This window comes from Acipenser ruthenus, chromosome 24 (assembly GCF_902713425.1).
Source record: "Acipenser ruthenus chromosome 24, fAciRut3.2 maternal haplotype, whole genome shotgun sequence".
NCBI lineage: Eukaryota > Metazoa > Chordata > Actinopteri > Acipenseriformes > Acipenseridae > Acipenser > Acipenser ruthenus.
In genome coordinates, this window is record NC_081212.1 from 1,890,720 (window position 1) to 1,916,267 (window position 25,548).

The 25,548-nt window shown below is 45.5% G+C and overlaps 3 protein-coding genes across 4 annotated transcripts; 1 reads left to right on the forward strand and 2 right to left on the reverse strand.

The window, feature by feature from the left end:
* LOC117963261 (HEAT repeat-containing protein 6-like) lies at nucleotides 1–11,146 on the reverse strand. Its single transcript, XM_058997908.1, has 20 exons — nucleotides 10,850–11,146; nucleotides 10,255–10,362; nucleotides 9,469–9,609; nucleotides 8,976–9,091; nucleotides 8,482–8,596; nucleotides 8,205–8,306; nucleotides 7,699–7,839; nucleotides 7,108–7,406; nucleotides 6,500–6,677; nucleotides 5,849–6,055; nucleotides 5,377–5,476; nucleotides 4,602–4,948; nucleotides 4,091–4,213; nucleotides 3,860–3,946; nucleotides 3,579–3,713; nucleotides 3,288–3,410; nucleotides 2,985–3,109; nucleotides 2,540–2,636; nucleotides 1,789–1,993; nucleotides 1–1,392 (listed from the first exon to the last, which is right to left on the reverse strand). Exons 1-20 carry the CDS (start codon nucleotides 11,102–11,104, stop codon nucleotides 845–847), a joined length of 3,552 nt encoding a protein of 1,183 aa, XP_058853891.1. The 5' UTR covers nucleotides 11,105–11,146; the 3' UTR covers nucleotides 1–844.
* Nucleotides 11,147–12,761: 1,615 nt separating this feature from the next.
* On the reverse strand, nucleotides 12,762–17,066 carry LOC117963284 (dynein light chain 2, cytoplasmic). Its single transcript, XM_034902689.2, has 3 exons — nucleotides 16,889–17,066; nucleotides 13,410–13,549; nucleotides 12,762–13,256 (listed from the first exon to the last, which is right to left on the reverse strand). Exons 1-3 carry the CDS (start codon nucleotides 17,049–17,051, stop codon nucleotides 13,119–13,121), a joined length of 441 nt encoding a protein of 146 aa, XP_034758580.2. The 5' UTR covers nucleotides 17,052–17,066; the 3' UTR covers nucleotides 12,762–13,118.
* Nucleotides 17,067–20,474: 3,408 nt separating this feature from the next.
* LOC117429054 (serine/arginine-rich splicing factor 1) lies at nucleotides 20,475–25,430 on the forward strand. 2 transcript variants are annotated; one of them, XR_009308380.1, is made up of 5 exons: nucleotides 20,475–20,981; nucleotides 21,957–22,189; nucleotides 22,275–22,447; nucleotides 23,121–23,999; nucleotides 24,821–25,430. XR_009308380.1 is itself a non-coding variant. In XM_034048197.3 (4 exons), the coding sequence occupies exons 1-4, from the start codon at nucleotides 20,788–20,790 to the stop codon at nucleotides 23,313–23,315; spliced, it is 795 nt and encodes a 264-aa protein (XP_033904088.3). In that variant the 5' UTR covers nucleotides 20,475–20,787; the 3' UTR covers nucleotides 23,316–25,430. The 2 variants fall into 2 exon arrangements, 1 of the variants encoding a protein (XP_033904088.3); XM_034048197.3 differs by having other exon boundaries at nucleotides 23,121–25,430.
* The last annotated feature ends 118 nt before the right edge of the window (nucleotides 25,431–25,548 follow it).

The window sequence follows — 25,548 nt, forward strand, 5'->3', positions numbered from 1 at the left end:
TTGCAGTCCATCTTTTCTTTTTTAATAACCTTTAAATTATTGTTACATTCTTGTTTCTGTTTTTTTTTTTTTATACATGTAATAACAGGTTTTATAAATCAATTAAATATCATATTATTTGTACAAGGTTTATAACCTTAAAGATATAGTACAAAATCTAGTACAAAACACCACAATGCAAGAATCAGTTTATCTCGTGTGGAAACAGTGTATGGGAATTTCTTTGTCATACTCAACTACATCATTATTATCATGCATTTATATTTTTAAAAGTACCCTTCCATCAACCCCATAACATTGGCACAGCATTGGTCTCAACTGAAATAGGGGCATAACCACATCCAAGCCCTACAAAAACCACTCAAACCCGTTTAATATGACTTCAAACCCTTTTAATATCACTGGGGACACAGCTGCCTTGATCAGGAGTTCATCAATAACCTGGTGCAATAATCGTAAAACCTGCAGAACTGCGGATGCAACCAATACAGCTGGTGTGGAACCCCAAGCATGGCAGTGCTGGGCACTGTATTCATCACAAGAGCCTTCATGAATTCTCTGCAGTGTGTACAGTCTGTGAACCCTGCAGACACACGTAATCCATTAAAAACAACACAAAGCTGCACACACTGCTGTTCTGTATGCTATACCGCTCTACTTTATATGACAAAAGATTTCAATACTGCACAGCAACTTTCCAAGCTTTTTAAAAGTGCTGGAAATCGACTGATAAACAGATGTAAGTAACAATGGGACTCCCGTTGCAGTCTGTCCCGGCTCATTTCACCGCAGCGATACCAGGCGGGTTTGACTGGAACGTCACTGTGTTCCATCTTCCCCACTCTCACTGCTGCTCACAGTCAGTGCAGCTCTTCAGAATGGTCTCCAGGTACCTGACTGCAGTCAGAGCCGTGCCCTGGGCCTCCCCTTGCTTCTCCTGCAGCCCACGCAGGTGCTCGATGCTCCTCTCTAGGATCCGTACCCTCTCCTGGGGCTCGGGGCAGGAGCCGGCGTCCTCCCCCTCTGTGGAGGTGCAGTGGTATCGCACCATGTAGCTCCTGATCACCTCCCCCTTCTCTGCCACGGTGGCATGGATGCGGGGCAGGTCAGCTAGGCTGGCCAGCCCCAGGAGGTGCAGCAGGGCCTGGCAGAGCTGTGCCCGCAGGCTGGCGCAGTATTTGTACTCCAGGAAGTCCTCTGTCTCCTCGCTGTGCTCCAGCGCCTGCACCAGGGCCTCCCACACCTCCCCGAACTGCTCCGCGTCCCCGTAGCGCCCCCTGCTGCTTGGGATGGCCAGCGCCATGGCCGACTTGATGCGAACCTTGAAGTTCTTGCAGGATTTCACCACCGAGGTCAGGGCACTGAAGGCTTGCGAGGTCCAGGGAGCGGTTCCTGAGGAATCGGAAAATAGCTTTTAAAAGTAATCATCATTCACGGGTGCATGTAGGACTGTCACTGCTACTGTATTAAACAAATCTGACAGCCTGGTGATAAGCACAAAGAACACTTCGAATTCAGTAATCAAGTCTTCATCACGATCATCCTCATGGCTGCATGTAGGGCTCTTTCCCAGCTCATTGCTGCCTTCAGTCTCCGCACCTCGCTCTGTCAGTCACTTGCTTTGTAAAAGCATTTGAGGACCTTCAGTGCATCGAAAGCATAATAGGGGCTGGTTAAAAAAATATTTCTCATTTTGCAACACTAGAGGTTTTTTTTACGCTAAAAGCTTTGTAAATCAGCCCCATTAGCCCCTGTTGAATTAAGAACATAAGAACATAAGTGCGTTACCCAGCGGCAGGGCGGGGTTGCGGAAGGTGTTGCCCAGCGCGTAGCAGGCGTTCCAGCGCACCTTCATGGTGGCCTCGCCCTGCACCGTGCGGATCAGAGCCTGGATCGAGTCCTCCACCACGGCCGTGAAGCGAGGCTTGCCAATGTGGTGCGGCTGCAGGAAGTGCAGCAGGTTCCCCAGAGCACGCACTGCATTGCTCTTCACCTGCAAACACAAGCATGTTACTGCAGCACTCAATTACAATGAGAGCAGCGCTCGGCACTGTGGACTGAACTGGAGGCAATTACAAGAATTACAATTACAGTGGCAGGAGCTGCTGAAATTACAATTGCAATGATATTGTGTTCAACTGCAATTCTGCTGCAGTAACTTCAATTGCACTAAAAAATAGCACAAACAGCTCCCCACATTAACAACCCAGCAATAATAAATCACAGCTACAAATACAGAAACATGCTATTCAAACAAATGGGGTCACTACAGTAAAAGTGGTTGGAAAAACAAGATTAATAAATGGCTCAGTGGAAAACACAACCTGGAACTGCGAAGGGTTAACCTTGGAAAGCAGTGGAATTTACCTGCAAATCAGATCAAATATTTGGTATAATTACAATTCCAAAGGTGTGCCCAGGTTCAACTGCAATTACAAATGACACAATTGCAATTGTGACTGCCCAGGTCTGCTGTGCACGGACTGAGCTGCTCTGTGCCGGCACACAAAACACTGATGAAAAGATCCAGATGAATTACCCGGTCTTTATCGCTGGAGGCCTGGGTTGCAGACTTCAACATTTTTAACAGAAGCAAATCAGAGAACTCCTCCTGAAAGCAGAGGCCCATGGACTCCCTGTTTAGAGAAAGAAAAAAACAAACACAACAGCGGCATTAGAAAAAAATACAATAAATAAAACTACAGCCTACAAATCGAATCCTGTATGTCCTGTTAAAATATTCTTTGGATCTGCAGATCCAGTTCACCCTGTATATACACAGTATGAGCAGACTGGCTTCTTATTGCTCTGTGCTGCCATCTGCTGGGAGATGCCAATTTGGTGCAAGAATATATAGGTAACAGCAAAGAAATATCAGATGCCTTAATGTTCCTTTGAGAAGTTTAGAAAAGTGCAGCTTTACTGTAGGTGTTGCAGGACAGGGTTACTGCAGGACAGCGTTACTGCAGGACAGCGTCACTCACATGTTGAATATGAGTGTGTCTGTGAGGTTGCCCAGGGACCAGGCTGCCTTGGCACGCACATTGGGAGATCGGTCATCCAGTGATGTGAGGATGGCATTAGCCGTGTCTGCCACAAACATCACGTCCTGATGAACACAAAAAGAAAGGTTTTGCAGCTACAGTGAAAATAAAACCGGGAAAATGAATCAACAGAAATGGAATGGACTTGTAGCTGTTCTACTTAATGTTTTTCTTTCAGGCTTGGTTACTAGGGCTGCGGTCAGTAGCTGTGTCTGCTTGTGGATGGGCTGGGCTCTCGCTCACCTCACGCAGGCAGGGGAACAGGATGTAGACTCCCAGGGCTCGGACCGACGCTGCCTTGACCAGAGAGTTCTCACTGTGGTTCAGTCCGAGCAGCATCGTGATGCACAAGATCTGACGGTTATCCTGAAACACACACACACTTTAGCTTTATGAAGCCACTCGGACAGCCAGCTCTGAGCAGAGGCAAGCGGAGATTTTGCAGCTTCATCTACAGCGTTAGGATGCCTGTGGGAGTTTTCTGGTTTGGTTTTATAAACTTTGTAGGAGATTGCAGCGCAGTGCAGTGCTTACAGGCAGGCTGCTGAAGGCTTCAGGCAGGATGGATGAGAGCGCGTCGCAGGCACTGGTCTGCAGGGTTGGGTGCTGGGTATTCTGCAGAGCTCCTGGCAGCGGCCCGTTCAGCATCACCAACCAGAAGGTCACCGCCTGCAGCAGAGGCAGCAAACACACACATCAAATGGACTTGATAAACAGCATCATATTACAAAAAGAAGTGATGAAAAAGGTAAAGGAGGAAGAAGAAGCATTCGCCAAAATGTTTGCCTCGCTGCCTCAAGTTTGCCGAGTGTTACCTGATTGACAGTCACTCTCTTGTCCAGGGGTACCTGGGAATCGGCCTTGTGCTGCTGGATTATCCCAGATCCCAGCTCCTCCAGCAGCTGCAATGGAAACACAATCCCAATCACATGGATTTTCAGAATGCGTGCCCCTTAAGCTCGTTAATATAAATTACACAGAGTTCACGGGCCCTGGTGCTTGTCCAGGGGCTGTGTGTGTGTGTGTGTACAGTAACAGCATCTTACCTTCGCTCCGTGCAGCTGCACCGAAGGATCCGCCTCCTTCATGCACTTACAGGCCACTTCCCCCAGCTCCAGCAGGTAGGACTGCGCTATGGAGAAGTAGCCCTTCACAAGGTGTGCCAGCACCTGTTGATTTGAAAACATACAGTAAACTAAACCCTGTTAAACATTTAGGCTCATGCCACCTTCAGTAGTGCGACTGCAGGGATGGGATGGCACTGAACATTGAACACGGCTGCTTCCTGAAGTCTGAACTTTACAGCTAGAAGTAGAAACTTCAGTGCGTTTAGCCTGCTTGCATTCTACAGCATTTACAGTGTTGGATATTGTCATCTGCAGTAGAGAATACCTGACAGGCTACCTTCTGAGATGTGAATGAACACAGAATTACATGTAATGGACTGTCTTGTTAAAATGCTTAAAGATTAAAATGCTTTACAAGAAGTGTTTAAAATCGGTAGCATTGAATGATGCAACGCTTGGTGGAGTGTGAAGTAGCTTGGGGTGTCCTGACCTGCAGTGCCTCCAGTCGGATGGGCGAGGGCTCGTAGACGCTGCCGGAGGGGGCTGTACCGCCGTCGCTGTCAGAGTAGGGGGGCTCCTCGCGGGGGAGCATGACCAGGGAGATGCAGAGGCGCAGCAGCCAGCAGGGTTCCGCTGGGGGGCTGTCCACAGGGGGCGTCCCGGGGTTTGTGGGGGGCTTCCTCCAGCTCTCTCTGGGTTCCTGGGGGGTCCCCGCTCCGCTGTTAGTCCGACTCGAGGAGCTCGGCTGCCGCAAGAGAAGCTCCACCTCCGAGAGGGGTGCCTGGGCGGAGACTAGCGCCCCCAGCAGTGTCAGGCTGGAAACACGCACATTCACGTCTGCCAAGGAGAGTGGCACAGAAGTAGACAGTTAGGCTAGCACCTTTTTCAATATACTAACTGGGTACACAGATTAGTAGCGCTCATCGCAAGGAGAAGCAGACACTCAAATTCTTAATTAGTACACTGAAGAAGGCACCAGCCGAAACGCTGGGCTTTTTACCTTCAAATTCTCATTGAGCATTTTGAAGTTTGCATGTATTTTAAGTCTGAGCTGAAATTACAACAAGATCACTTTTAAATATCTGCTCTCTAGAGCCTTGATGCAGAAGTGAGTGCAAACCAAATCCACTTTGAAGAAGAGAACACAAAACTAACCTTCACTGAAAAGCTACAAGGATGTAAAAAAAGAATACTTTTAGGTTGTAAGACACAGAATTCCCACATAGATGGAGGGATGATGAGAGTAAAAATGAAGAGCCCCAGACCTCGGTGTCGGATGTAGGGCTTGATCTGCCTCCAGAGTGGGCTGAGCAGCCCTGGTCTCAGGCGGCTGTAAGGCACATTGGACACCATGTTGGCAAGGCACTGAAAGAAGATCGAGGCACCGCTTCAGTTACACAACAAGATACCCAGGGATGGAAAAACAAATCCCGTTGCACAGCAGTGTGATCCGTTCCAGGTTTTACTAGGAGTTTAATAAGACACACCTGAGCTTGTTATCTATACACTGGGGCTAATCAAGCTGGTAGTAAAAACTGGAATGGGTGAAACTGCTATGCAATAGAAATCTTATTTCCATCCCTATACGTTATGCTTTGCTCACAAAGATTGCATGCCAAAATATACCCCCCCACACACCTCCCTCCTGCCCCTGCCCCTGCTCAAATAGATTCATCACAGTACATCAGGACGCAGTGTTTGTAAGTCTGCTGGAGGAGGAGGAGCCCCAGGCTGTACCTTGATAATCTGAGTGAGGGTCTGGGAGGAGGGCTCTGCGACCAGCGCCAGCAGGAGACAGCGGTGCAGCTCACGGATGCTGGAGGCCAGCGTGGCAGAGAAGGGGGTGAACGCCCTCTTGTGGTCGGTGGTGTCCTGCGCGACCGACAGGAACTGCTTGGAGCCCTCGAGGATTGCAGACAAGACCTGCAGAGAGCCTGCCCGGGTCTGTGTAGCAAACACCAGGACACACAGAAGCACCGCATGAGACAGAGCATTACACTAAGAAATACCACTGCAGAGGACTTAACATCGTGCTCCTGGAGGCCACAGTACAAGTCCAGCTCCAGATCCAATCCACACGGCCGTCACGTGCCCTGCCTACACACAGACTAGATTCTGCTACAGGGTTTAATGGTTACGGATGATACACACAGATGATACACAGAGTGCCACTGTTTTTTTGATTTTGATCATCTTTCAGATTCCCTGGTTTTCTAGTAGCCATGATAAGTGAAATCGAAAAGGCACACACATTAGTGTGATTCAGTTCTAAAAACTCTTCCCTATATTCAGAGAGATCCTCAATGAAACCCATTCCAACATGTGAAATGAAAGCTCCCTGTCTGGTGAGAGAGAACGCAGTGTTCTCACAGGCAGCTCGGACCTTACCTTCGGTGAAGGGTCCTTGAGCGCGATGGTGAGCAGCGACACGGACTGGGGGCTCCCTATGCCAGGGGCGTCGGGGATGAAGGAGGACCAGTAACCGTACAGGGCTTTCTTCTCAATGCACTTCACAGTGGACAGGAAGCAGTGCAGGGCACACTGGCGAACTTTAGCCTGGTACAGCCTGGAGCAGAATCCAAACACCCAATTCACATTACAATGCAAGAGCTGCAGCTCTTCTGGAATGAAGTACATTATCAAAACTCGAAAGCAGGTCTGTGCTTGGCTGATTGAGCTCCACAGCTCTTCTGAAGTATCCCGTTTTAAGGTTTCTAATGGGTTTTAATGGGCTGCAAGGACTGTAGTCTTAGGCAGAAGAAAGTACAGTCAATATGCAGCGTTTTAAACGTACAACATGTATACTGAGCAGAAAATGACTGAAGCGGTGTCTTCGTGTAGTTGCTATTTTTTCTTTAGCCTAAACCCTTTCTTCTTCTTTTTGTGAGGTATATAGATTTGTGTGCGGCTCTGTAAGACCTCCCTGATTATATTTGCAATGCAGTCAGGGCTTGTGTCTCAAGCATGCGTCTCAAGCATGTAAAGACGCCCCTTACCTGAGCTTGCTCTGCATGCCTCCCTCAGGGTCAGAGAACTCGGAGTCAGAGCTGCTGATGATCCTCTTCCAGGAGGGGTGGAGGAAGCCCGAGGGGGGGCCGGGGGTCTGCACCCACAGCTGACGGCCAGCACAGTCCCCTGCCCCTCCTCCTCCTCCTCCTCCTCCTCCTCCTCCTCCACCCAGCTTCAACCTCTCAAGCCCCGCCCCCAGTCCCGCCCCCTGCTCGTCCCCCTCCTCATCCTGTTTGGCCTCGGACCCGCCCTTCCTGCTCTTCCCACGGGACTTCCTCTTCTTGTTCTGGGAAGCACACAAGCAGAAAACATCGAGTTTGATTGTACTCTCCACCGCCCTCCACAGCCGTCTGAAACCGGCGCTCCGTTCTGCTGAGGAATCGGATCGAGAGAGTCGTGTGGAGCGTTGACCTTTATCTACAATGTGTCGGTCCCGCACAGCAGGGGTATGCATTGCTTGTATCGTGATACATATCGCATTGTGACATTAGTGTACTGATACAAACGTAGTCCCGCAGTGTCTAAACAGTGTGACAGCTGGTGTGTGTAGCCGTGTATAACCAGGTAGCGATACGTACCCCAGTCTGTTTGGAGGAGCCCGGGGTGTCAGTGGCTTCTTGCTTTGCAGTCGGGCTTCCTTCATACTGAGGGAGAGGGGATGGGTACAGAACCATGGGCATCTCCAGGATCAGCCCGGGCAGCCCGAAGAACATATACTTCTGAGAGGGGAAGGGACACGCAAATACAGTGAGAACGACCCAACACAATACTAATGCAGGGACAGCATGGGGGATTTCAAAATGTGAAGTCACATTGGAACTACTATTCCTTACTGTGTCATAATGCCAGCTGGTGGATTTATTCTGAATAAAGGCAGTGATGTTAAACTCCAGCCTACACCTTTCTAAACTACCTTATTTCAACAGAGGCACTGGTGAAGTGGCATGCAGGCTGGCTATTTGTTCCAAGTACAAGGGACCCTGAAGTATAGACTGTGAAGGTGTTCTGAAGCTCACTGAGACAATGGGAGACAGTGCTGGGTGTGATGTAAAGAGACACACAGAGGCAGGGCACAGGCGCTTACCTTCAACACTGCCAGTAGCGCCCCTAACTGGTCGTTCTGCGTCAGTTTCATCTTCCCTCCGTTCAGTATAAACTGTATTCCCTTCAAAGCATTCTGAAGCAGCTGACGGGACAAGAGAGGAGACAACAATAATTCATTTTTTTTATTTTTGCAATATTTTTAAAATCCTCGCTTTGTTAATATAGCACCTTTCATCCACAAAGGAATTCAAAGCGCTTTCTTAAACACTGATGAAGGAATGTCACACACAACCCCTCTGATTTATCGTTGCTCTTACCGTGCAAAAGGCAAGGTCGTCCACATTGGCGGGTTTCGGAGACTGCAGAACCTGAAGGAATGTCTGGAAACAGGAATTCCGGTACGATTCATCCAGGTAGGGCTGGCCAGGAATGCTACACCGCCACAAGAAAACACACGGGGGCGTTTTTAATGACCTAAAACAGCGTTGGATTGAAATACAGAGGCCCCACATCTCTCAAACCTGATTTCCAGAATCCCTTTTTCCATTGTACTGCAATTGTCTAAGAGATATTAATAAATCAACCTTGTAAAAAAACAAAACAACCAGACACCTGAAATTCAAACAAATTCAAACATCTGCTTCTACCCAAATAGTAAATGGCAGCACAACGCCAGTGATTCTTTATATTGAAACATCCCTCCAGCGTGTCCTCTTTGACGGATCCCACAGTAGCTGGTTTGAGGAGGCTGGGACGGCTCTTTCGGAGCCCCTGATTAAATGATGTCCCGATTCTCTCAGCAGTGCATTACCTGAGACAGAGATTGGCCATGCAGTGCACGGCTCCTCGGCGCAATTCCACGTCAGGCTGGCAGGGGTCGCTATAGCGCAAAAGAATTCCTCCTTGTCCCACCAAGTCTGGCAGATGCTGGAAGAACAAAAAAACAAAGATCTTAAGATTGTAGGTGCTGACCAAAGACCTTCCCTATTAAAAAAAAGGCTTCTTTACTGGTTGTGTGCACGTCGACATTGTGTGGTAGTTTTAACCAACTGTGAACTGTGCACAGTTTTTACTAATATATTTTACTGTTACTAGAAAAGGTTGGATTCCAACAGTAGCTGTGTAGAGACATGCAAACCATGTTAAATGCAGGGATGGAAGTAAGAGCAGTGCAGAGCAGTTTCACCCATTCCAGGTTTTAATACGAGCTTGATCAGCCCCGGTGTACAGGTAACAAGCTCCGGAATGGATCAAACTGCTACGCAATGGGAGTCTTACTTACATACCCGTAAACGTCACTCTACCTTCTGACACTTGGGTCCGTTGCTGTAGACTAGTGTAGCCAGAGCCTGCAGAATCTCCCCGTGTGTCCAGGAACTGCAGCTGCGCAGAGCTTGGAGAGAGTACAGGACCAGGGAGTCCAAGCTCTGCTCATCCACGATCACCTGTGGAGGGCAGGGGGATACAAACACGCTCCCGTTAACACAGGGAAGAGATTAACCACCGGTGTACTGTAACAATGGAGGGAAGACTCCCATTGCAAGGCAGTTTGATCCATTCCTGGTTTTACTGTGAGTTTAGTAAGACACACCTGTGCTTGTTACCTAGACACTGTGCCTAGTCAAGCTTGTAGTAAAACCTGGAATGGGTGAAAGTGCTATGCAATAGGAGTCTTATTTCCATCCCTGTGTATGGTTGGAAACTCCCATTCAGACTCGGCCCGGCTGAGCTTTTAAACCGCTATGGGGAGTGGAATTAAAACCACAGTAAAACATGGAACAGCTGTCGCACATCAACCAGGCAGCTACAATCATTTGAACCCTTTAAGGTACAAGGGACATGTGTGTCCCACACAAAAAAAAATAAAAATAAAAATCAAGCTAGCTTTCTTATTTTAGCAATGAGGTGCACGGAACAGGGTTTAAAATGTACAGACAGGTCAGGTCTGGTGTTCATCCAGATTGTCAGCTTGCTCCTCGCGATACTGGAGTCGCTCTCGAAATCGTTTGATCAACAGGCGCTCAGTTCCTGGTGTACCTTAACCGGGAGGCTGAAACGCTGCACCCTGGTGTCAGAGTGAAGTACGGTACCTGTAGCCTGTTGAGCAGGTGGTGTATGAGCTGGCACAGCTTAGTGATGAGGTGCTCCTGATTGAATTGAACCAGACGACAGGCCTGGACCAGCAGCGTACACACATCCTGGGGAACGAAACACAGTTACAGCAATACTCCACAATAGGAGGAGCTTGATCGCTCCTGCCACCCCACACGCACAGCAACGGGTCCACACATTGTATGGTGTTGATAACTGAACGGCATTTTTTAAATGTTAGACCACACGGACCTGTTTCGTTGCCTCTGGCTACACAGCAAAGGAAACTAATGAACTGTCAGTTATATTGTCTCACACGAATGATATGACCTGGTCAGTTTAGAGAATCTTTAAAAAGAGGATGTCACGTAAGATTTTATATGCCTGGAGGTTTAAATTAAAAGGAACAGTAGAAAGTTACATCATTAACGGTGTAGAAAATGACATGACAAGCACGTTCATAGATGAATAATGTTTGTTTTCAAAGCCGAAACGTTGGGAAGTTGGCTGTTTCGAGACACATAACTAATGTGAGCAGTTGTGGTTCATTAGATAAAGTGCTTTCCTATCTTCATGATGTGAGCCCGTCCTTACCTCCGGGCTGACGCTGGGGTAGCTAATCCCGTAGTTCTCCGAGATGAGTTGATCGAAGAGGAGATTGACTTCGGTTCGGAAGCCCTCGCTATCGGTCGGTCGCAGCAAGCACAGTTTGGAAAAGCAACGGGCGAACTGGCTCCCCGTGCCGGCTGGTCTCAAACTCGGATCCCCGGGATCCTTAACAGACGACAGAACCGTTTTATTGTGACAATCGGACAGCCCCGCGTCAACCAGCCCATTTTCAGCAGCCATGTTGCTTTCTGACAGGGGCGTTAAGGAATGTCACTATGGTAACAGACATCTACATCCGGGGTCATACCGGCGCGCAGGAAGAACAGCTTTTTGGCGTTAGTTTAAGTTTTTTTTGTATATATAGTAAACAAGAAAGATTAAAACACTCAATACAGCTTTTATACCCTATATCCTTATAATTATTAAATATTACCTTTTTAACGCACCCTGCTTTCTTACTCAGTGAATGCGTGTGGCAGCTTTCTTCAGTGCAAATTACAATACCAAGCCTAGCCAGCAGGATGCGCTCTAGCCCCAAGCATAAATACCATTGGAGTCAATGATGGTGGAATCCATCAGACGTTACTGTTGTACAGCCTTCCACTAATTCTGTGTACTGCGGGTATACACTATCAGTATAAAAAAATATGTTCTTTTTTTTTACATGAGCATAAACAAGCCCTCCTTCTTCACATGTTTTCCAATATGCTTGTCCAAAGGTTGATGCCACAGTGAATGCTCAGCCCTGACGCAGTTACAAGCCCCTGGGGCTCCAATTAGAAGTCCACGGTTGTTCATTTGTGGACAGTTCTTAATAAAGCACAACATAGCCACACCAGTAAAGGACTGCTCATTTGTATTTATTTAGTATATTTATTGACCCACCCAATTCCCCAGCACAAGTGACATTAAATGTGGAGAAATGAACACCACAGATTCAGCTCTAGTTGAAGTGCATTTGAATGGTGCTGAGCTGCGACTGCGGACCATGAAGCACTGGGAAATGAGTCATCACAGAAATCAGGACAACACTTTTCATCGAGTGCCTTGCATTGAGCAGGTATGTGCGCTTCAAACTGGACTCTAACTAACCAAAGACTCTTAAAGCAAGTCTTAAGCACTGAACAAAATCTTCTGGAACTGCCCAGGCACAGAAAAAAACCCAGAGAGAAAGGGGAAAACCCTTCAGTTTCCTCCTCCAGCTCACACAGAAGCCATGCGTTTTAAATGCTACAGGCTGTTCCATTACTAACACTGCATTGAAAATGCCCTGCCTGATCTTCACTGTTTCAGAGCATACCCGGACCTGCGAGATGGAATTGAAATGCTGAGAAGCAGCCAGGTTTCTGTATCGTAGCGATACAAGGCAAACAAGAACAACATTACAGCGGCTGTACTGTTATACAAGCGAGTGCAGACGGGGTTTGATTCCTTATTGGAATTCCACAAGTTATTTTTCAATATGTGGGTTCTGGAGTTCTTTACCCAAGTATGTGTGTCCTGGTCTCAGGTATACTTAATACAGGAGTTATTTCTGTTTTGTTTGTTTAAAATTGTATGACTTAATTTTGCATTCTTCCACTAGACAAAAAGAATTCAGAACTGAAAGGGTTAAAAGGCTCCTTGGTTGAGCAGGAAGTATTGCCTCACTCCCAGGAGGTACATTCAAAACGCTAAAGCAAAACAGAGGTCAAGAAAAACACCAACGACAAGAATTCACATCCAGGAGACAAGCAGCACTCTTCCAGACTTTACTTTCTGCAATACTTAGAGAAAAAAAAAAAAAAACAGGATCCTGCAGCCTTCAGTCACCCAGGTGATTTTATAAAATAATTCAACATCATACCACATTCACATGACAAATCACCTGCTCAGAGCACACAACACTATTCAGAGATTCCTTTTAAATTCAGTGTAGAATCATTCTTTATTTTCACTAAAGGCCACTGTTAAAGCTTTTTTCTTTTTTACAACTTCAGTGCAATACCAAAAACAAACAAAGTGAAAGAAAGCATTAAAAAAAATATTCCTCTCATTTCCTTTCTTCCAGGCAACTAAAGATAAAGTTTATTAAAGTTTTTATTTTTACTGCAACATATACACATCATTAAATGCTGTACACAGTCCATGCAGCCGCGCACAGCCAGTTTGCCCGCTTGCTTCTTTTTCAAGGATGTGTGTGTGTGTGGGGTCGTGGGGTCGTGGCGTCAGCCAGCAGTGCATCACAGTCCTCTCTTCCCTCTCCTCTCGTCCCTCATCCAGACTTGAAGAGGAGGATGGCCACCTGGCCCAGGTAGAAGTAGATGAAGTGCTTGGTCTCGTGCGTCACGTAGCTTCCGAAGTTCCTACCCACAATGCAATGCCAGGTGGGGTTGTACTTCTTATCGAATTCCTGCAGACCCGACACGAGACAGGAGTTAGAAAACGGACGCAGACAGAACATTACAACACGCTTTTACTTATTTGAATTTCTTCCAGTATAAAAGGAAGAGGAGGCACTCTCTTCACTGAGTCCTGGGGAACGCTTAGTTCAACGTGCCCTCACCTTCTTGATGTAGGCAGCGATGTCCTTCTCGATGTTGTACTTCTCCATGGCCTGGGTGGCACAGTCCACTGCATCCTGCTGCATGTCCTCGGACATGTCGGCATTCTTAATCACAGCCTTTCTGTCAGACATGGTGCTATCTGGAGAGAGAGAGAGAGAGAGAGAGAGAGAGGAGAGAGACTGTCAACACACATTTCTGGCAGCGTGCAGAAAAGACAAAAGGTATTCGTGTAGGTAACCACCACCTCAAGGAGTCTCCAATACTAGTGCCTTTTTAGATGCCCATCTCATTCCACACTTCGCCCAGACAAAACCTTCGATTCCAGTCCAATAACAAATCCCCATTTGCAACACACGCCCGACAGTTCCACAGGGCCGGCCTGCGCCCATCACACCCGATGAACAGCATCGGTCATGTTGAAGAGGACGGCCACGTTCTGGTCACATCACACTCAAAGCCGTAGAGTAGGAGAGCCTGTATCCAATCACAGCACTGCGTGGCCCGAGCCTGGCTCCCTCATTTAGCACACAGAGCCGCCCACCTGCCCACAGTGAATCCGCACTGCTTCAGTCCCTATTGAAAAGGACAAAGGGCTTCTTTGTTAAACGCTAACCCCGTCAGCGAGGATGAGGGGGCACAGCTTCCGCTCGAGAAGCGAAGTTCCACTTGAAACACACAGAACGAGGAGCCAAGTAGATTCCACACAGCTTCAATAGCAATTACGTTTTGTTTAAAGAGACATTTTAGAAAGCTTATGATGATCAGCCCACTGTTAGTCATATCAAAACTAGTGGCATTTACCTGCTGTGAGAGAGCAAGCAAGAGAGCGAGAGAGAGCGCGAGAGCGAGAGAGTCCTCCACAGACTCCTCCCCCTGTGTGATCCCTCAATTCCAGGGAGGGAAAGGAGACCCATTCCAGATTTCTGACTGCAAAACCGGCGATGGCTTACAATGACATACAATTCAAGTCTTCCAATCCCTGCTGTCGAAATCAAAGACTCCACCCTCAGTTGCTACACTCTGCTCCAGAAGCAACAGGGTTCAAACATCAGGTTATGCGTTAGACCCGGGGTCACCTCCAAGTGTAACTCTGCACTTCGGACTTGCAATTACAATGGAACTAATAGCAGCTGCACCTTGACACACCTGTCCAACAAATTAAACTGATCAATTAGTTCAATTATGCATTTGTCTTAAGATCATTCTTGTATTTGCAACCACTTTAAGTGGCCCCATTTGTTTGGAGAAAAAAAAAGTTCTAGTACGTTTCTGTATTTATACCACGATTGCTGGATTACTTAGAACAAATATATCAATGTGAGTGGTTACTTTAGTGCAATTGTATCCACTGCAGCATAATTGCATCCAATTGGACAAAGCAGCATTGCAATTTCAGCAAACAATTCTGCTGCCATTAGAACGGACCCCAGGTTTGTTATGTGGTCTTGCGTTCACATTCAATGAGCTCCTAGTGTACTGGTCCGGAGATCCTGAGAGACAAACCTCTTCTACTTTGCCAGGTAAGGACTGTAGGGCTCATTAAGAGAGGCTGCCACCTCCCACCAGCAAGAACTCCCTGCAATTCAGATGGATACAGCAGGAACGTTCCAGCACTTTGGATCGCAATGCCAGAGAGCGCAACGTGTTCAGCAATACAGCAGCTTCCGAAGGGCCATCGTCTTCTGCGTGTCCATTTCTCTTTGGTACTTCAGAAAGTTAACAGTACCGTTTGCATCAACAGCTGAAGCCCCTGCAGTGGCTGGATCTCTGTGTTACACAGCACTGAAGGTCACATGCTCACCATCAGCAGGGAAACCAAGCGATTCATCCCTTTGCTGCCCCCACCCCACATCATGAAATATGAGCCAGTCAGAGAACACAAGTATGCAATTAAAGTTAGCCCTTGTGTTCAATTCACTCTCATCCCTCTATATCTCCACCTTTAAAGCTACAGGGATGGAAACAAGACTCATTGCACAGCCGTTTCACCCATTCCAGGTTTTAATACAAGCTTGGTTAACCATAGCGTAAAGGTAACAAGCTCAGGTGTGTCTTATTAAAAGCTCTTAGTGAAACCAGGAATGGATCACACTATTAGGCAATGGCTCTTCATCCCGATAACGAACACAAAGTCCACCATTATGGGGGATCTTTTTACCTTCAGTCCAGCAAAACCACATGTGGTCCTGCCCTATACATCAGTAAATACGAATTCTGCTTTCAAAACGTGTGTTGTGGTGGTTGTTTGTATTGAAAGACTGATTATCTGACGGTCTACACGTTGAACTGCTAAAACTACATGAATCACCTGCAAATCATCGAGCAGGGAGAAGCCAAACCACCACACAGCAATGCAAGCAAGGCCTCCCATTACACCGACAGTCAAATCAAAAGTTATAGGAACGCATGCTTCCACCTAGTGTGGGCCTAGGTACTAAAGCTTAAGACGCATTCAGCTATTGCAACTTAATTGATCAATTTTTTATTATTATTATGAATTTCTTAGTAGACGCCCTAGACACCGAGTACCAACAGCAAAGCATGCAATTATAACCCTCCGATTTTGGCACATCTGCGTGTAAATGTAAACCCAGTTGAACAGCCACCGACGCGCCAAGGGAAATCATTTGGAAGTTTAAAATGAATACCCCCCCAAAATGAAATAAATTAAGAGTTGCAAATCTGACTAGAACCTGGTTAGGTAATCACATCACACAGCGCTTTACAAACCACAACCTAATACTGCTCCGGACTGTGCACGGGGCTAATAGTCCAAATGCATGTCTGTACATTAATAATACATTAATTCCTAGCTATTTAAAAATATAAGACCGCATTTTTGCAAACATGTTTCGTGGTGCACTGTACCGCTATCGTATTTCCCTGTGTCCTTGCACGGTCAGGATTTTAATGAAAGATAACGACGCACTGAAGTCCATATAGTGTTTAATTTCAAAACGGACGCGCAGCAAGCAGCCAGGCCGGCGGACTTCAGCCGACTCAAACAGTTAAATTAATTCAAGAAAATGATGTAATAAACACGTTTCGCTACAGATGCACATCCTCGCTTCCGCGCAGAGATACAAATCAATAAATAAAACATTCTATTACCGCAGATACAGCTACGTGCGCCCGGTGTCAAGCACTTAACGTTGCCATTTCACAACACTTATTATGCAGCGCACGAATCGGTTACAACACAAACAAACAAACAAAAACACACACACACACACACACCATTCCCCACTCCAAAATAAAGCCAGCCGCGCAATGCACGTGCGTGTAATGCGTTTTCATCTTACACAACAGAGGCAAAGCAAAGATGCCATTGTCACCCCCTTCTAACAGTTGCACCCCGTGCGAGGTAAATGCAGGGTTTGTTGCTGGCTTCTTCAGATATATCGGTCATATTTTGGATAAAGGAAACACATTTTTTGCTGCATGGGGTACATTATTAATTTGTTGGCAAGCCCCTCACCTTTCTCGGCGTTTATATTTGCGTTCACACTGTTTGTCGCTTGTTCACCACACCAGTCCGTGTGCTTGCTGTACGGGTTTCCTTGTAGCTGATGTGCGGCTGTCTGCCCTGCTAAAATACCTCCCCCGCCCTCCGCACTGCCGCACGCTGCAGCGCAGTCCATTGGCTAAGCCGCGTCCTCTCTCCGGGTGCTCCAAGCATTTTCCACTAGCTCCACTCTATCTGCATTTTATTTCAACCCATAATGCAAAGTGAACGCGGGGACCAAATACATAAATACATAAATACATCTATTAGGTGTTGTCTTGCGCTCCCTGGAAAAGTGAACTTCCCAAAGCGATCGCCGCGCAAGCCCGTTACCTTCTCATTAGGTATTACGTGTTTATGAATGCCCACTGAAATCTAGAATCAGATCCATTGGCGTTTTTGTTCCAGTGCAATAAAACTATAATAATAAAAAAAAACTAGTAAGGAGAGGGATAGTGCGAGGGGTGAAAGAGAGAGGGGGTGAAGGAGAAGGAGGGGCAGAGAAAGGAAGGAGAGAATGTGAGAGAGAGAGAGAGAGAGAGAGAGAGAGAGAGAGAGAGAGAGAGAGAGAGAGAGAGAAATACTAAAACACAAAACAAACTAGAGTGCTATCGGACCCTAAATAGAAATTACACCCTGGCAGAATACCTGGTAACTGTCAGAAACACAAAGCAGAGGCAGATCCTGACCAAATACCGGCTCAGTGACCACAACCTGGCCATTGAAAAAGGCCGACAGAGGCAAACCTGGCTGGCCAGGGAGAACAGGCACTGTGGTCACTGTGAGACAGGAGAGGTCGAGACAGAGATTCACTTCCTGACACACTGTGAAAAATATAAAAACATAAGGGACATTTTCTTCCCCAAATTCTGTGATTTAGTCCCAGAATTCCCAAAAATGTGTGATACCCAGAAGCTGTCAATCCTGCTGGGGGAAGACAAACACACAGCCAGACTGACTGGTCAATACGTGGAGACCTGTCATAGCCTGAGGGACAGACCGTGAACACGTCACACTAGAGAGGGAAAAGAGAGAGGGAGGGAGGGAGGGATTCTGTTTAATATAGAGAGAGGGAGGGAGGGAGGGAGGGGGTATTGTTTAATTGAGGGAGGGGGGATTCTGTTTAATAGAGGGAGGGAGGGGGATTCTGTTTAATAGAGGGAGGGAGGGGGATTCTGTTTAATATAGAGGGGGGAAGGGGGTACTGTTTGATATAGAGGGGAAGGGAGGGATTCTGTTTACTGTATTAATATAGAGGGAGGAGGGATACTGTTAGTATTAAGAAAAATTCTTTGTCTGTATATTTGAGTTGGTTATGCCATGTATGTGCTTTGGCAACACAATTATTTTTATTGTCATGCCAATAAAGCCAATTTGAATTGAATTGAATTGAATTGAGAGAGAGAGAGAGAGGCACACTGTTGAAACCTATACATTTTCTCAAGAGCAATCTCCCAGCCTTCATCGTGGCGGTGTTCATCTTTCACACTGGCACAATGAGCTTGGGTCTAAGCCAAGGGCAGTGCTAAAGCAATAAAGGGTGTTTCAAAGCAGAAACCACAAAACAAACAGCACCACAGTTACACAGGCTCCCGTTAGTGTTGCAGTGCGGCTGTCGTTTTCACAAATGGTTCTTATTTGTTTTTTATACAGCTTTATGGGTTTAAAAGAAATTGCAGATACACAATGCCAAACGATTTTTTAACTCCCCTTTGAACTGACTGCTGAAAAACAAAACATGTTGTATTACTGTCCTTAATGTGACCGACCTTCATAACACAGCTCTAGAGAAGATTCGCTGCAACAGAGTGAGCGGAGGGGGGTTCAAATAAATCCAGTAAAAAACTGTGTTTGTAGCAGAGCTGTGTTACACCCCCTGATACCTTGCTGTACACAGTAAATAAACTGCTGATAGAGAAACCAGCCGAGGCTGTTTGCACAGCACAGCTCAGTGACTAATCCCATCACAAAGACTTGCAAACGATGTGAATGTGGGTGAGGGCAGCTCTCAGATGAAGTGCTAGACCAGCAGCTGCTAATCAATTTCAAACAACATCCCTCTTACACTAAAACACACTACAGCTGTTTCTTATGCAGTTTATCTCTGTGTTGACTGTCCGGTTTGTTTCCTTGCTCTTACGATTACAAACAAGCCTCGCTCTCTGAGCCCAATAACTGTATTAAAGCTGATACACGGTACATGAATGCTGTAAGAGTTATATGCATTTCAATTACAATACTATGCCTTATTTCCCCATGTTGATATCATCATATTATAATACAACCCAAATGCTAGATGGCCTATGATTTGCTATAGAATATTTTCAATAGTTTTTTTCTTCTTCACTTTCTTAAGCAAACAATTCTCATGGATAGTTTTCCTCTTTCAGTTTTTTTTTTAAAACCCAAGCACTGGCCTATTAAAATGCAAAATACTGTACCAGACTGTATCATGTTAACCTTTCTATCTAGCAGCTTCAAAAAAAAAAAAAAAACCTGCAACTCTACAGCAATGGTTTTAGCCGAGGTGTCTGGTCGATCCAGCACATGGTAAACTACACATTAAACAGTAAAAATAGATTTTCTGATTGCAGGGACTCTATCTATGACGCTAAGAGACATTGATCAAAGATATCTGCAATAAAAGAAGTCTCTTTTCACGGCTAACCCTTTAATAGATAGATAGATAGATAGATAGATAGATAGATAGATAGATAAGCTGTTTTGAACGCTCTCTTTATTTTACAGGGGTTACACACACACACACACACACAGTTGCAAAGTACTGAAAAATGATACTGTTTTAAAGTAACATGTAAACAGAATGTATTTCAATTGAGATTCAATATATAGAGGGGAAGCAAATACTAAATGGAAAGCTGACTAATAGAAGGCTATTGGCGATTGCTTATCGATACATTCGCGTATATTTAATAGCAGCGTGCTGCATTATTGTCAGTTTAATATTCTGACAAAAATAGTGTCTAATTGAAAACAAAGCATATCATTTTTAAAAATACGATGAGCCTCATATGCATATATAACACAGTGCCCCGCCATATTAAAATGAAACCGAGGTGACAGTAAACTGCGATACAATAAGCACCGAGCAGAAACAAACACACATCGGTATATCTGGCAGCTTGCTTAGCATGAGGCAGGGACTCCGCGAAACTCTCTATTCAACTCTGCTCCACATTTCGCTGCACTTCAATGAGTTTTGAACGCAGTTCATTCACTTTGGCAGACAGTGTTCCCAGACGGGTAGTGATACCCGTTTCTGTGGGTGTTCACTTAATATGTGCAATCTGAAATAAAATATATACCCATGTATTATTTCAGTATTCTGTTAAGACTGTGCAAATAAATGCAAATCGGTTACCGAGTCGCATTTGCAGCACTGCCTGTAACCTGAGCGCACTTTGGGGAGAGGCTTAACAGATACTAACCGGACACTACGCTACAGCGGCGCCTACTCCCTCTTCATAAAGGGAGGGCAGAGTTCACCCAACTGCGCTATCCATTCGCCTTATTCTTTCTTTTTAATTCAGAGTGCCACCGCTACTAAAGACTCGTTTCTGCGTAACCAGCGTGATTGCACGCTGTATAAATTGGCTACCGCTAGATATTTTACGAGTAGTAAATACGCACTATTTCGTGAAGCGGATGTGCACGCAGTTTAAAATTGAAGTTCGGCTGCCGGTATTGTTCCGCGCAGTGCAAAGCGGTTCAGAAAGAGGAGGACGGAGGCGCCATTTTGAAACGGATTGGAAGTGTTCGAGTTGAAAGAAGGAGAAACACGGACAGTGTTACTTGCTTTGTTTGTGTGTTTTACAATTAAAAAAGAGCGAAACCGTTATTAATCTCCACTCATGTCCGGAGGCGGGGTGATCCGAGGCCCAGCCGGCAATAACGACTGCCGAATCTACGTGGGGAACCTGCCGCCAGACATCCGCACCAAGGACATCGAAGACGTGTTTTATAAGTACGGGGCGATCCGCGATATCGACTTGAAGAATCGCCGGGGAGGACCGCCCTTCGCCTTCGTGGAGTTTGAGGATCCCAGGTAAGACGAAATGGAAATTTAACGAACGAAGTAACTAATAACAAAGCCGTGAAGAGAAAAGGCCTGGCTCGCGCAGGCGGGGACTCCCCGATAAAACCTACAGATTTAATAATATTATATATTTTATACACCCCCCCCCCCCCATGTGAATGCACGCATAAAACATTGTTTTAACCGTTGCGTTAACTTATTTGTTTTTGGCTTGTCTTAAGATTTCTTTACTGTACAGCCGCTTGCCTTAGTGAAGTGACTCCATTTACAAACTCCTGCACGCGTGGATTGCAGACGGCACAGTTTTATGTTTCATCTCAAGTTCAGTAACGCTTTGCAAAGTTGTGCACGATGCAGTTATATAGACATTTAGTCGCACGGTACTTGGTATGAGAGGGGAAAGTTAATTTAGTGTGTAATAGTTTTGTAACGGTACTCTAAGGGGGAGGGGCGGGTAAGTAAAGCGCGGGGTTTATAGTAGCACACTGCAGATGTGCAATCGGTCTTTAGAATTTAAATAAAGCTGATTTTTACTTCTATTTCTTAGACTTCAATATATATTCAAATGTAATTTGGGTGTTTTTTTAGTAATATGAAGTGGCTCTGACACGTGATCATCTCCCACGTTGTCTTTGTTTGAACTCTGGGCATGTTTGGGGGGGGGGGGGTACTTGCCCCTTTGTTCATGGCATGGCCGCTTGCAAATGAACCCTTCTGTAGATAACACTGAAGCAGGAGAGGGAGGGGGGTATGAACTTTGACGCAAGTCCCACCTCCAGATTGCAGTTTTTAAACCAGCGTAGCTTTATTTACAAACAGTTTGGGATGTGTCTACCTCCTAGTGAAAATACCGTGCGCGACGGGGGTATGGTTAGAATGAAATGAACAGGAAGGTACTGGCTGTGCAATGGTTGCTTGCGAGGTACTAAGTGATTTTAAGTTGGCGCAAAAACCTCCCATGTGTTTTCAACGTGTTCGTTTCAGAGACGCCGAGGATGCAGTGTATGGACGCGATGGGTACGACTATGACGGATACCGCCTCCGAGTTGAATTTCCTAGGAGCGGCAGGGGCGCTGGAAGAGGCGGCGGTGGAGGAGGAGGGGGTGGTGGTGGTGGGGGGGGAGGAGGAGGGGGCGGTGGCGGTGGTGGAGGTGGAGCACCCCGGGGGAGATACGGGCCTCCGTCCCGGCGCTCTGAGTACAGAGTCATTGTTTCAGGTAAGCCCGAAAGTGCCACACCTTCCACAGTGTGTAATGTGGGGTCTTTCATTGTCCTGATCGGTGCTTTATGAAATACACGCAGGACTTCCTCCGAGTGGCAGCTGGCAGGATCTCAAGGATCACATGCGTGAAGCAGGTGATGTATGTTATGCTGACGTTTTCCGAGATGGGACTGGTGTTGTGGAGTTTGTACGCAAAGAAGACATGACCTACGCGGTTCGAAAACTGGATAACACTAAATTCAGATCGCATGAGGTAGGTTTGAGATTTTATAACTTGGACACGATTGGATAAACGATTTTTTTTAAATTTTTTTTTACAATTTTTAGTTTAAGGTAAGCAAATAGAATTGAAATGGTGTATATATCCAGGACTCATTTTATATTAGATAACTGAATTACTTTCTCTAAGGGAGATCTAAAAGTTCAAGGTGGATGTTGTCTCATAGCAGTTAGGTTGCACACTGGGACAGTTTAGTGAATGTAAGTGTTAGGCACTGCTTGTGTTAAGCAAAGTGTCTCAAGGGTTTATCCTGCATGGCTTCCCAGTGCAAACTGATGTACTTCAGAGAACCTCTTAAGAGGATCCATATTTTGAATTCTCCTGCCCATTTGATTTCCTGTTTTATTCATAGCTAAACTCCCAGTTCCTCTTTCCACCCCCTCCCTCCTCACACATGGGCGGATCCCTGGATGTATATTTCATTGATAAACTTGTTGTGGTTTAGCAGTGTTTTCTAACAGATGCAGGGACTCTCATCAGATGGGAATCATGACGCTTGCAATACTGTATCAGGGCCTGAAACATGAAAACCCATTGTTTTGTACTAGTAGCTGGAAGTAAAAGTTGTTGTTTCTGGTAAGTGTTGCTCTGAAAAGTTTAGACAGGGGTGGTTTTTCATCAGAAAGTTCTCTCCGTGTCCGCTTAGGGAGAAACCGCGTACATCCGCGTCAAAGTCGACGGCCCTCGGAGCCCCAGCTACGGAAGATCTCGCTCCCGGAGCCGAAGTCGCAGCAGGAGCCGAAGCAGAAGCAACAGCCGCAGCCGCAGCTACTCCCCCCGGCGAAGCAGAGGATCCCCCCGCTACTCTCCCCGCCACAGCCGATCACGCTCTCGTACTTAAAATTAGAGAAAACAACCTCCACTGGGTCGATTTGTAACGGCACACCTCCTTTTTTTTTAACATTAGATAAACCAACCCAAACTATTTTTTTGTTTTGTTTTACTGTTTTATTAAAGTTTGCTACAGATTTTGAATTTGCATTTCGTTATTTCATAGTGGCCCGCTTTTAATTGGTAAAAAAAAAAAAAAAAAAATTGCTCCTGATGTCGACATACTTTTTTTTTTTAAAAAAAATTTCCTGTCACTTTTTTTTCTTTCTGTTAAAGTGTATTTTAACTGAATGTACAGGCAAGGCAAACATTTGTTTTCATGAATTGAAGACCGTAGTTGTCTTAAAGTTTATCCGTAAAGTTTATCCGACACTCATAAGTAAACCTGTGGTATTGCTTTGTATGTTTGTTAAATATTCTGGTTTTTTTGGGTGGAAGGAGAGGGGAGTGGGGGGGTTACGAGTTTGTGAGTGATTAGGATGTGCATAACCTGCTTTTGTTTGGAGGGTGGGAATCTATTGCAATATGTATTTTATTTTACCTTTTCATGTGTCTTTCTATAGACATTATCAGACGAGAAGGATTAAAGAATGCATTGGAATAAAGGATTGTGAAGCACAATTCATTCAAATTAGGATTGTCAGATTGGAGGAGGATTTGAGGAGGCGCAGTCAGATCAATAATGGAGGCAATGGTATGACACCAAGCGCTGCGGTCACCTTTCAACTTGGCACTATTGAATTTCAAAAGATAATACAGTGGTACTTGGTTACATTTGCATTGAACTGAACCTTTAAAGTACAGTACTGCCTGTTAAGTGTGGTGTGTTTTCCTACATGTAGTTCTAACTGCTTTGGCAATTTTAAAGTTACTTGCTTTATTTTTACCTGTAATTTCACTTCTCAGTACTGCTAAGCTTGCATGCCCTCTGTCTGACTGGATGTAGCATTGCTTGTGCACCATATTGAGCAGTTTTTTGTTTGTAAGTTTTCATGACCTATTGTAACCTGTAACCTGTAGCTAGCTCACTCGTGTACAGGGATGTAAACCCGTTTATATCCACAGTACACTAGTGTGTTTTGGTTTTTTTTGTTTTGTTTTTCCTACAACAGACCGAAGATGGTCCTCTGTGCAAACAGACAGTAAATACCCTGCAAGCTTAAACAGAAAGTAATTTGTTTACTGTCTCTGCAGTACCTTGATATACACCTCAAAATGGAACAAGTTTATGTACCAATAAGTAGCACATTTTAAAAAGTAAGTCAGTCTTGAAGTTGAATAGTGGCCTGATCTGTTAACACATTTGCATTGGATTGCTGCACCATTCACTTGCTTTGGGGGCTGATCATTGTCTGGCATCATGCGTTAAGAGGTGCTTTTTGTTTTAATTGATAGCCAGCCATATGATCTCCTCCCCTAACTTATATTTTTTAAAGAAAAAAAAACAACGCTGTTTGATTACAGTACTGATTCTAACTTGTTGCCTCCTCTTTTTGGTTTTGCTGGTATTTAAAGGTTTGGATTGGAGGAGGGGCTCTCCCTGGATCCCAATCCTCGGAGCCGGATCATTGGATCAGTTCATAATCAGGATAGGATAGGGAAGGATGGATTCATGGAGCGGGATCAATTTACCGGGAACCGTAGGAGTGGATTCCCCCAACCAAACCGCATTTTCATGGAATTCAAACCCACCCCTTTTTCAATTGGCTATTCTAAAATCAAAAGCAGTCTCAGTTTACCCCCTCCATTATTTTTATTTCTTTTTTAATTGGTCAGTTTTGGCACCCCCAAAGATGCACGGTCATGGGATTTTTTTTTTTTTTTTTTTTGGTAAGAGGAGCAAAGCGAGGACCAGGAACCGGGAGCAATCTCCTTGGATGGAATCCGCATGAGGAGTTTGGTAAATTTAAAACGGCGGGCAGGGCGGGGTGGGGAAGGGAGAAAGTGGGAGGGATGGGCTTTTGATTAGTTCAAGTAAAATTTTTTTTTTTACATTTTATTTTTTCTTCAATTAGTTTCCACCATTATTTTAAACCTAACTGGTGAAACAGGTCTTCTATTGGCGTAAAACGAGGCGTAATTTGTAGTGTTGATTTAATTTCAGAATAAAACTCTTGAAAGAAAATGATGTATTTGTGTGATTTTTCTCCTCTCTTAATCTTTAGTAGTGTAGTAAGCAGGTCCAGTGTTCTCATCCTGCCCCTGGATTTAGATTGCAGTATAACCAAGCAGAGCTGCTGCAA